The following is a 12,759-nucleotide window of genomic DNA, read 5'->3' on the forward strand; positions in this document are numbered from 1 at the left end:
AAATAAATATTGATTGTCGGTAATTCGTAAAGTTCTATTTTATTTACTGTTTAGTTTGTTTACTATTAATATTTGCTATAAGTACGTGTGTTTGGTTGTATAGCTTAGAAGTTACATTAAGTACTTATTTATGAACACGGTATTTTCATACTAGAAAACACAGCATATATTTTTCTAAAGGTTGCTATTAATATCTAAGAGTAATAAGTAAAAATATTGTGTTTATTTTTAATATAATATCGCCCCTTAAGAAACAATCCCAAAAAACATTTTAAAAGATTAATTAATTAATTCTTTGTCACAATAAATTTGTAATATTGACAGCTAATTTGTATTTAATATATTCAACCAATCACACTAAGCTAAAAAAGTCACGTGATTGTCACGTGATCCGGTTTATGTCAAATATCTATTTCCTTTTTTTCAGAAAATTCTACGATTCTTTTCCCTTTTTTAATGAACAACGAAAGAATATTTCTGTCGATTGATTGAAAGATTAATTTATAAAGGTATACCTGGAAATTTTTAAATATAAATATTTCTTTAATATCCTTTTTAATATAATTTGATATCATTTATACAGTATTATTAAATGCTAAATACGAAGTATAATGATATAAATTATTATTAACATTTAAACGTTTCTCTTTCAGAGTCAGCCATATTGGTATTGTAGTTCCTACACCTTTTCCTGCTATTCTTCAGACCCTGGGGTAAGTATTTTATATTAGATTTTTTAAATTAATCAATATTATCTATTTTATTTCATTTTCTTCTATATGTCTTATTTGGCTTTGGTAATATTATGCTATATGGTATATTTTACATTGACAGTTTTGATTTTTATAAAAACCGGCATTTCCATTCTACTGCGTCATAAATTAGTTGGAACGTTTAAAATGTCCTACCGATATATTATGTCACCACTACTTAATTAACTTAAAGTTAATACAAAACCAATTATTTTATTATGTTCCACTTTTACCCATTTTAATACTTTTCTTATATATAAATTGTTACGATTTAATGTAGGTTAGACTTCGTAGTCAACATTTAGATACATAGTCATACCTTTTGGCAACTTTTAGTAATTAATGTAAAATATTATAGGTTCAAATCTGTATGATTATGATCTATACTTATATGAATATAATTTCAAAAGGGAAGCAACAATTTTATGTTTAAATTACATTTATGTTGGTGGTTATTTGGATTACATTTGTTTCACAATATTTTTACAAGTATATACAAGAGCAGTGTAAGTTGCTTAATCTTTATTTTTGTTATTAAATAATGTAACATAATATGTTTAAGTAAAATTAGGAAGCACATCACAGTGTTCTCACATAAGACTGTGGTAGTTTTTGTAAATTGAGCTTAAATTACTTGTATAATTCTTTTAGACCTCGTTTTTGCTGATTTAAAGAGTTTGAACATTATTGATATAGCATAGAAGACACAGTGGTCATTATCGTTGACAAGTATGCTAAGACTTGTCGCAAGGGGTTTATGTTTGCAGTCACTCTTGTGAAGGACTCATCTTTTACTTGTCTGTATGTATATTTTACCACATTCACAAGGTATACCATGGATGACGTTACAACTCTTTTCAATTGGGATAGCATCTTTTAGTTTTGAGTGGAATGATTTATCTTCTTATTATTATAATTAGGAATTTTTATATTAAATTGATTGAACAATCTAGTGAGAGGTTGTGTAAGATTATTAATGTATGGTAATGTTCCATATTATCTGACCTGTACACAGGTGTCAATGTTAGTATGTTCTTGATTTAATTTACTGTCTAATACATTTATTTCTATGTTTGTGTATAACAGCTGGTTTAATAGTTTTTTAGAATAATTAGGTACATAGAAGAGTTTCATATAAAAATTTTAAGTTTTTTCTGTAAACACTGGATGTGAAATGTTTAAAAATCTATTTTTAGTTGCTAGAACTGTATTAACATTCTGTGTAGAGGGTGGGGTGATAAGAATTAAAAGGTATATATCTGCCTGAGATTATTTAAATACATTTATTTTTGTTTATGTATAACAGCTTGTTTAATAGTTTGTTAGGATAATTATTAGGTCCATAGTAGACTTTCAAATACCAATTTGAAGTTTATTTCTGTAAACATTGGATGTGAAATCCTTGAAAATCAATTTATTGCTAGAACTGAATCAACTATCTGTTTAGAGGGTGGGTGATAAGAATTAAAAGGTATATATCTACCTGAGTTAGTGTTTTTTCTATACCAATCTAGACAAATAATGTTATTTTTAGTTCTAACAACTCTAGTATCAAGTACCACAGTAAACTGCAGATGAGTGTTGAAAGAATTAAAGATTGGTAGTGTATTTTGCACTTCATTATGTGATACAGCTGTTAGCAGGTCATCTATATATTGTTAAATAAATGGAAATTAAAATTTCACATTCTGATGTACAAAATACAACTATTTATTTATTACAATTTCAGTCACTATTGGCAAGGCAGATCCACCCATCAGTAATTCTAATGTTTGTTTATAACACTTGTTATTAAAAGAAAAATATGTATGGCTATAAATAAAAGCAATAATTTACACAAAAACTTTTTTAGGAATCTTACAAATAGGCTGTATTAAAGTCATTCGGTCAAGTTGTATATTAGTGAATAATAACACAACATGAAATGACACAACTACAACTAAGTTATCTGGTATGATTGTATTATTGATTTTTTTGTGCAAAATCGAAGTCTTTAATCTTAAATTTGTTAAATTTATTAAAAGAAGTAGCTGACACATGATTTTTGCCAAAGGATGAAAAGATGAGTTTATACATGATACTATTGTTCTAAGGGGCAAATCAGGTTTGGGAATTTTAGGTAGCCCTAATTGATCTGAGGTGTGTTCTCTACTTTTGAGTCTTTTAACCAACTTATACAATAAATACTTACAACTTATATAACAATGCCTAAGTTTCATGGTCACTCAGGAGGTCCAATGATATTTGAATATGCGACATATCCTTATCCATTAGGACAGTTACATTACTTTTATCGGATTTTGTGACTAGAAAATTCGGATTCTTTTTCAGATAGGTTCTAGTTTCTTTTTCGATTGAAAGTGAGAGGGACCTATCTGTTTTGTTGGGTTGTATGGAGTTTGTAATTTAATTAGTAGGTAAGCTTCTAACTAGATTTTGGTCTTTTTTCGGGTGTCCATGTGATGATATTTTCTACCTCACTGATCAATTTAAAGTTGTCTATGTCTTTAGGAGTTGTGGGTAGGTTAAATTTAGGACCCAATGCTAAGAAGTCAATAATTAGAAAAGGAACTTCGATATTGGCGATATTGTTTATCGACTTATCATTGAAACTACTGTATAAGTTGGTTTTGTTTTTAATTAAAATACTAAGATTTTTAATATTTGACTGTTATAACATGAATTCTTTTGTCACAACCAGAATTCATCTAATATGTAATTTGGGAGTGAAAGACTAAGCTTATCTGCGTATTGATTGATATTCGAATTAAGTTTAGCAATGTATGGAATGTTATTAGTAATAGTTTTATTATGGAGTCTGTCATTCACATGTTGTGTTATATTTTCGATTTTTGTGATGTTTCAAGGTCTTGGGGTGTCTATCAAATAGGTTCCAATTTTGGTGTTACTTTTGGTACGTCTGCACTAGAGTAAGAAAATCCTTCGGTTGGTCTGGGCGCCAAGTTTTCGGTGTAATTTTGCTAGTTGTTTCAATCTTGATGTCTTCTCAGTTCCAAAACGTGTTCATATTGTATCGGATTGTCCCCATTGTAGGTATCACTAAAAGAAATAATAAATTACAACAATCTGTATTTATGTAGATGTATAAATGTATAAATTATATATATATATATACATATATATATATATATATATATATATATATATATATATATATATATATATATATATATATATGTATATATATACATAGTTTGTTGTTTCCTGACCTTAAATATTGGTATCTAACATTGACAAATATCATCTAGCAGGTATCTTAGAACTCGACTGGTTCAGGGTTGTATCTTAAAAATATCCGCCATGGCGCATTTAAAAACAACTCAATTTACTAAATTATGATGCATATTGGAAAGATCTTTGATATCGGTCTTATTATTAATAAAATTTGGATCCTTTTTTATGTAAACCATGTCCAATAATAATATGCATCTTTTGTTGTAATTTTGTTCTTTTTCCAAAATCTGTACATTTTCAAAATCAAAGGAATGGTTATTTTCTAGAGAATGTTTGGCTAGGGCTGTTGTGTTTGTACACTATATTTGTGTGCAACATTCAACAACCCTTCTATGCAGGCATTGGTGTATTTGCCCAATATATGTTGAATTGCAGTATTTACTATTTATTCTATAAATAACATTTGATTGATGATCTTTATTAACCTTGGGTTTAAATTTTGAACAATATTTTCCAGATGTTTTTGATGATTTATGTCCAACATTAATATCGTATTATCATATTTTGCCAACATTTTTGACATTTGTTTACAAAATCCATTAATGTATGATAAGGATATACAGTGTTCTTTAATTTAGTCACATTATTATTATTATTGCTAGGTATGCTTTGGGTTTATTTAGGATTGGTATTGCAATTTGATTGATTTCTGATAATACTTCTTTTTTAATTAGATGTTTTAATTAGATTATGTTGTAAATTTCTGGTGGATAGTTATTTTGATGATGATTATGGTGATAGTTATAAGATATCTTTCAGCTTTTCTCAGTTTTGCGAAATGGTATTTTGGGCTAAACAGCTTAATTACCATCTCAGTTAGACTGAATACAACACTTCTTTTATGGACTATGTGTGCGTTGATATTAAAAATTCTTCTGGACCAAAAATCTTTTGTACACCAGTTAGTCGTTATCATTCGGTTAATGTTGCTATATTCTAAACTTAAGTCAAGAAAAGTAATTTTATTGTTTTCTTCTAGTTCATAAATAAATTTTATGTTATTATGGAAATTATTGAACATTTCAAGAGTATGATCGATTTCATGATCCGGAATGCAGAGTAAGCAGTCATCAACATATATCATTTGTAGAAATGTATGTTGAATTTTAATTTAGAGATGACTGTTTTTTTAATATTTCCATTACTAAGTTTGCCATTGGTGCTGAGAGAGGCGAAGCCATGGCCACTCCAGAAATCTGAGAATAGTATTCATGTTCATGTCGGAAGAACGCTAAGTTGAGGCAGAATTTTACAACCTTTAGAATTTCTTTAAGTGAAAGAGAAATATGTTATTCCATCTAGTTTTCACACAGTTTAAAGCTATTTGAATTAAAATGTTAGAGTATAATGATTTTTTACGTCAAAAGATATAAGTTTGTGATTAATTGGTACATACTGTTTTGAAATAAAATTGTGAACATCCCATGAATTCCGTATATGATTCCATTTTACCGATTCCATTTCCCAAAATGTCTGCAAAATATTTGGAAAGGTTGAATGTCGGACTTCCAATATTACTAATAATTGTGCGAAGAGGAATGTTGTTTTTAAGTACTTTTGGAAGTCCAAAAATATATGAAGATATGCCATTGTGAGATATAAATTTATTTCTTGTATGTATTTATATATTTTATGTATATTTATGTATATAAGTTGTATGTATTTCTTATTCTACCATTTGTTAATGAGAGAATTTTAACAAGTTTAAATTCTCTCTCCCTTACAAATTAAAGGATTTTATTTGTAAGATTTGTTTTTTCTTTTTTTGTATACTGTTTCATCATTTTATTCATGTTTATTTTAATTTGATTTATCATGACCTAAATCATTTTATTTATTGATGTTTTGTTGTATTTTTGTTGTATTTTGTTTGGCTTTTCTGGTGACCTGCATATTATTGTATTTTTTGAATATAATTTGTGATTATATGACTTCAGTTAAAAAATAAAAACCACATAATTAACAAATACAATAATAATTTCACACGAGCATTTTTTAATAAAGAGAAAATAATATATGAAAATATTTTTAACAAAATTAATAACAGTATTTAATCAAAATAAAATTAAACAGCTTATAGAAAAACGAAACCAATTAAAAGTAAATTTAAAACCAGAGAATGGTTGGCTAGTGAACTTAACTCAAAGCAACACCACCAAATGCAGAAAACTTTTTAAGTTTAGGTCCTAACTTTTCTTTACCTTGCCAAAAAATTTCCTACGTTTAACATTATTGCTGGCATAGAAAATGATCTTTAACATACATTAATAACTCAAGAGTCACCAGAAGAGTCAATAGAATTATCATTTAAAACAAACTAAAGCTTTCCTAGAACAATGGCAACACAACTGTAATAATGTTAAAATCTGAATATTTAAACAAACGTAAATTACTTTTCAATGATGAAACAGTATACAAAAAACAAAAAAAAAAATCCTACAAGTAAAATCCAAACTTGTTTAAATTCATATACGAAAATGGTTGCGTTTCCATTTAATTTGAGTCTCTTACCACTCCCTAACACGTGTTTCTGGGTCTACTCGTCATCAGAGAGAGTTTGTAAGAAGACTCGAAGAAGAGTCATCTCTGGATTTCTTAACTTCTGGGTAGAAATTCTTTACCTCTCTGTTTATGTAGGCTTCTTCTATGTTTTTCAATTGCTTTTTTAGTTGTTCTCTTTTCTTTTTTCTGCAAATTCTTTGCACTTCCCTTCTTCTTGCCACATAGTTTTTGATCGCATTTTGGGTATTTTCTTTATCTCTTTGTAGTTTTGCCGTGGTTCTTTTTCAATTGCTTTTTTAGTTGTTCTCTTTTCTTTTTTCTGCAAATTCTTTGCACTTCCCTTCTTCTTGCCACATAGTTTTTGATAGCATTTTGGGTATTTTCTTTATCTCTTTGTAGTTTTGCCGTGGTTCTTCTTGCCAAAACATTCCTACATTCTTCATCAAACCAGTTTTGCCGTCTTTTTATATGCTCTCTTTCTATACACTTTTACGCTGCGTCCGACATGGCTGTCTGTATGGTCTGACACTCTTCATCTATATCCTGTTTGACTGAATTCTCCAGTTTTTTTATTTATTTCTTCCTCTAGTCTGTTTACAACCTGCTTCTCTTGAAGGCGCTCTAATTAGTAATTTAATCTATCTTTAACAGATTTTGGTATTATTGGTAGTTCTTGTTTTAGTTTTGCTATTATTAGTGTATGGTCACTGTTGGTATCTGCACCTCTGTAATTCCTGCAATCGATTATTGCCTTATCATGTTTGTTTTCAATTAGGACATGATCTATCTCATTTTCCTTTTTCCATCGGGAGAAGTCCATGTTACCTTATGAATGTCTTTGTGATCAAACCTTGTGCTAGCTATCTTATGAATCTTACTCCAAAATATCTCTTGGTCCCTCCACTCTTGAACAGTGTGCTCATTCCTATTTTCATTATTTCATTTCCCAGTTGTTTCGTTTCTTGCAGGACAAGGATATCTATTGTATATTTTTCCATAATTTGGTCTAAGTTTCTTAAAGCTCCCTGCTCATTAGTACCTCTCGCATTCCAAGTTCCTTCTTTTGTGTTTATTTTTCCATGGTGGTATTTCTTTACCTTGCCGTTTCGGTCTGTATTGATATTATTTATACTTGTCCAGAACTTGAATTTTAAACTTAAATCATAAAAGCTTAAAAAATGTCCAAGTTTGTAGCTGTGTTTTAAGACTATTCACAATATACATTAAATCTATAGTTTTTGTTTTAGGCATCGCATCTTACGAAGATTCAATCATAAGCGAATTTCTTAAAATGAGTGATGTTAACCAACAACAACAACAACCAAATGATAACAGACCTCAAGAATCTGTCAACGTTCGTGGAAATCCGTCTCTCCAGGACCAGGAGAACCGCTATAATTTAAGAAGACGTGTAATCCTTCCTTCGAGGGAAGAGCGCCCATCTGCTCCTCCAAGAGCAGCTCCTATCCGGAGAAGTACAAGGCGTAGAGCTCAACCGCGCCGACCACTAGAACCAATCTTGGAAGAGCCAGATATTGTTGGCGATAACCCCGATGAGCCAACAAGACGCTCGAGCCGACAAAGACGGGCAGGCGAAGTTAATTTATCTTTTTATTCTCCTATATTACCGGAACCTGTGAGAGAATCTTCCAGGAGAATAATTAAACATAGAAATGAACCACCCCAATACCTGCGCCAACAAAGACGGCCAGCGCCAAGTGCTCCACGCAGCGGACCCTCACTATTTGACCCTCAGGGACCGGGAGCTATCAAAGCTCCTCCACCGAAAAGTACAAGAGTCTTACACAAACTTCCCCGACTATAGTAATAATATTTCAATAGCCAAATATTCTTAGCGATAACCGAAATAATTAGGTGGTGGGTACTAGGTATATAGGTAATCTATTATGCTATGAGCAATAAAAAGTTTATCACCCATTGATGGTTAGTGTGTTATAAAATTATATTATTATTTATGTTTAATTAAGGTAGTATTACTGTTTAGAATGCTAAAAAATGACACATTTTCAACAATTTGTGTTGATTAATTAATTTTTTTGTGTCTTATCTATTATACATGACAATCCAACTTTTTTTATTATTATACAACTTTTTTAGATCACAAAACAATCTTTTTTTTCTTTTTTTTTTCATTGTTCCTATGTTTTAAAGATGACGCCAAAAATGTTTCGTCCAAAAATTAATGCTCCTTGATGGACAGTTAACCTCTGAAACGGCAAATCTGAAACATATAATTCGTGAAGTGTTTTAAAAAAGAAGTGTCCTTACGTGATATAGTAGAAAAAAAGTTGAAAATTGTCAAAAAAAAGCAAAATGGCGGACGTTTGAAAAATTGTTCTTTTCTCTATGATAGTTTTTCACAATTTAACAAAAAAATAAAACTTTTGTGACTGAAAAAAGTCGAAAAGTCAATTTTTGATTAATTGTTTCAAATATGCGCCATTTTGTTTTGTTTTGAGAATTTTTAATTTTTCTGCTAAACTATCCCTAAAGCCACTTTTTTTTAAACCCTTCTCGAGTAATTTATGGACGAGAAATTTTTTGGAGTCATCTTTTAAATACACCCACAATGGAAAAAATTGAAAAACAAATTTTGAAATCTTGAAAAGTTGTATAAAAATATAAAAGAAGTTTAATTACCAAATATCATGAGATACACAAAAAAAATGTTCAAAATGTGCCATTTTTAGCGTTCTACACCAGAGGTTCTCAAATTTAATTTTAGATAGACCACCTGCTATTCACTCTTACAGATTTAAATTTCTAACAGTAGTCTCACATTTTTACACATTTATTAATTAAATTTAAATAAAAACTATCTGTTACAGTTACAGTAATCTCCTCAGTTAATTATGTCCAGTTTGTTACATTTTTTTGTTATTGGATCTATACCTGCGCTGAAACTCCTTTTTAGCAGGTATGAATATGAAAAAGAAATTAAAAACTTTCTCGCGGTATTACATAATATAAGCAAAAGGTATGTCTTTTTGGAGCTAGAATTGTTGCTATTCGATTCTAAACCGTACCTTTAAGTTCTTCGTTAGTGCTTATTCAAATCAATTCTTTTTTTACATAATGTAACGTCCGTTTCTTCAATGCGTCAAAATATCCTCAAATCTACTTTCAAAATCTGAATAAATGGCATTCAAATGTTGGACGTAGATTGAAATATCGTCTTTCTGGCACATTACCTGAAACAAATTGGTGAACTGGGAAAATTCGTTCCGTGTAATGTTTTACTTCATCTGTTTAATTCTAGCAAGAAATGCTGAAATGATTAACTTTGCTTTTATCAAATTTAAACTGTCACCTTGCAACTGCAAGTTTCCCTTATTAAATTTAATAAAAAAATCTGCCAAATAAGCAATGTTGGTTTTTCAATTTAATAAATTTTCTTTCAAATTTTTATTTTTGCTATTGAGAAACTCGTAAAAGAGTTTCTTCACACACCTGCACAAATAACCGCGTATTCACGCAATCTTACATTCAAATTTTTAGCAGCTAAATGCTGTTTCTTACTGACGCAGTGTATTGGTTATACTCCGGTTACATTTTCTTTTAAAAACATAAAACCAGGATAACGGCCAACCGTAGCAGGTGCTTCATCTGTAACTACCAATATAAAATTTGATATACGATTTAGTTGTTTCAAGCAGTGAGCCTTTAAAACATAATATACTAATTCGCCTTTTCTATCGGTTGTCAAAGTTCTCGCAAACGCAATCTTGTTGGATATTTTGATCCATAATAAAACGATTATATGCCAATAATAATGCTTCATTAACAAGTAAAATTGAGTCGTCCAGCTGTGTAGAGAAATGGGTCGTTTGCAAATAATTACACACAAAGAAGTTTTCAATATTATAACTCATTTCATCAATACATCTTTAAATTGTGTTGTTTTTTAAAGAAACTGTTTTAATGATATCAGATGCAGGTTTGTGTAGAACAGTTTTTAAAAGCTCTTTAACGGCTGGCAAAATAAACTCTTCGATATTATGCGGTTTTCCGGACTTTGTTATAGTCAACGAGATATTATAAGACGCTCGCAAACCATCATCGTTTGTTTATGAGGCCAAAACGAACATTTTGTCCAGCGTGGATTTCTTCTGAAGTTTTTCTTTAAGTGTTTGAAAATATTTCAAATCTTTATCTGTTTTATTAGGGTGACATATTCTCAGATGATCTTCCAGCTTAGATGGCTACATAGTGCCATTGCTAAAAACTTCGTTGCAAAAGGCACAAAGGTATTTGTTTGTACGCCAATGATTGATGATTGAAATTTCTTGCCATTTTTTGGGAAACACTTCTAGACGGTAATAGTACCTTAAATATATAGGTATATATAGGTAAATATAGGTATATAGGTATTTTAGCTGAAATACCTACATTTAGTTCACGAACTATTTGATGGTTCAGATTAAAATTAATAAATATGTTCTTTAAGAACTGGTGACGGTAAGGGTTAATAGTACCTTAAATATATAAGTAAACACAGGTATATAGGTAGTCCAGCTGAAGTACCTACATTTAGTTCACGAACTATTTCACGGTTCAGATTATAATTAATAAATATGTAGTTTAAGAACTGGTGGCGGTAAGGGTTAATAGTACTTTAAATATATAGGTAAATACAGGTATATAGGTAGTCCAGCTGAAGTACCTACATTTAGTTCACGAACTATTTCATGGTTCAGATTAAAATTAATAAATATATTGTTTAAGAACTGGTGACGGTAAGGGTTAATAGTACCTTAAATATATAGGTAAATACAGGTATATAGGTAGTCCAGCTGAAGTACCTACATTTAGTTCACGAACTATTTCATAGTTCAGATTAAAATTAATAAATATGTTGTTTAAGAACTGGTGGTGGTAAGGGTGTTATATGTTTAATCAAAATATAAAAGTTTCGGTGTTGGTATTTATGTAATTCATGTAAAGGGTATTGTCACTTGGTTATCGCTGTATTAAAAACTTAATAAATGTTCTGAAATAATTTTGTTGTAGCCAGTTTCATTCATAACTCGTAAAAGAAAATCCATAGGACTAGCATTAATTAAAACGCATTAGCGTTGTGAGTTGTTTTAAAACAACAGCAAACATGCCTGTATTTGGGAGGGGTTAGACGTCATAAGCAACTATAAAAGAGGGGCGACATTGTTAATTCCACAAATAATATATCCAATACTCAGTTATGCTTATTTCTTTACTGTATTAAGAACTGTTTATTAGTTTAGTGGCTATATATTTTAGTATAATATTAGAACTTAAAAAAAATGGACATTCGATTTGCGTAAGTACCATAATTTCGACATAAATGAAGATTATTTATTTCTTTTTGAATTTATTTCTGAAATTTCTAAATCTACTGAATACCGCACTCAAGCTTAACACAAAAGTCCTAACCAACAAAATCAATAAACTAACAACTTTTTCAGACGAACAATAAGGATTCAGATCCGGAAGATCCTGCGTAGACGCCTTATTTGTACTAAGACAAATCATAAAAAAGGCCATCGAGTACAATAAACCAGCATATCTATGTTTTATAGACCTGACAAAGGCTTTCGATCGCATCCAAGTCGAAGACGTCTTATACCTACTGAAAAAAAGAAACATACCAATTAATATTATGCAAACCATGGAAACCATCTACTTCCATAATTGAATACAGGCACACAGTGTATATCAGTACAAAGCGGAGTCAGACAGGGTGACTCGTTAAGCCTACTTCTCTTTAATATAATAATGGACGAAATAATAATAGAAGCAATACGTAAAGGTCATGGTTACAGAATGGGGAACAAAGAAATCGCCGACGCCGCCTTAATCGCCGAGACAATTCGCTTTCCCGCTTTTTGAAATCATTGACGAAAATATGTAAATGATATTGGAATGATCTTTGGGCATTCGTTATATCAGTGCACATAGTAGCCCGTAGGTAAGAAACTGGAAAAATCGATTTTCATTTCTATTTCTACGAAAGTAGATACTATAAAATCCATTTTCTACTTTGGGTATCATATAGGAAAACACACGTCAAATACTTTGTGTAAAAAAGCATAACGGTTATTAAGCAAATAATAAAAGAAAATGTTCACAGGTCATGATCTAGAAAAATTATACGTGAGAAAGTTATTTTCAACAGTTTACAACGAATACACACAATAATTTTATATATGGATACATAATGAATGTTTGAAAATAGCATACCTATCAGTGTTTT

General features: G+C 30.1%; 1 protein-coding gene across 1 annotated transcript; it reads left to right on the plus strand.

Annotated features, from left to right (window-relative positions):
* Window positions 1-651: 651 nt before the first annotated feature.
* LOC140452968 (uncharacterized) lies at window positions 652-8,576 on the plus strand. The gene is made up of 2 exons (XM_072547284.1): window positions 652-713; window positions 7,757-8,576. Exon 2 carries the CDS (start codon window positions 7,801-7,803, stop codon window positions 8,332-8,334), a length of 534 nt encoding a protein of 177 aa, XP_072403385.1. The 5' UTR covers window positions 652-713; window positions 7,757-7,800; the 3' UTR covers window positions 8,335-8,576.
* The last annotated feature ends 4,183 nt before the right edge of the window (window positions 8,577-12,759 follow it).

The sequence above is a fragment of the Diabrotica undecimpunctata genome, chromosome 11 (assembly GCF_040954645.1).
Source record: "Diabrotica undecimpunctata isolate CICGRU chromosome 11, icDiaUnde3, whole genome shotgun sequence".
Lineage (NCBI taxonomy): Eukaryota > Metazoa > Arthropoda > Insecta > Coleoptera > Chrysomelidae > Diabrotica > Diabrotica undecimpunctata.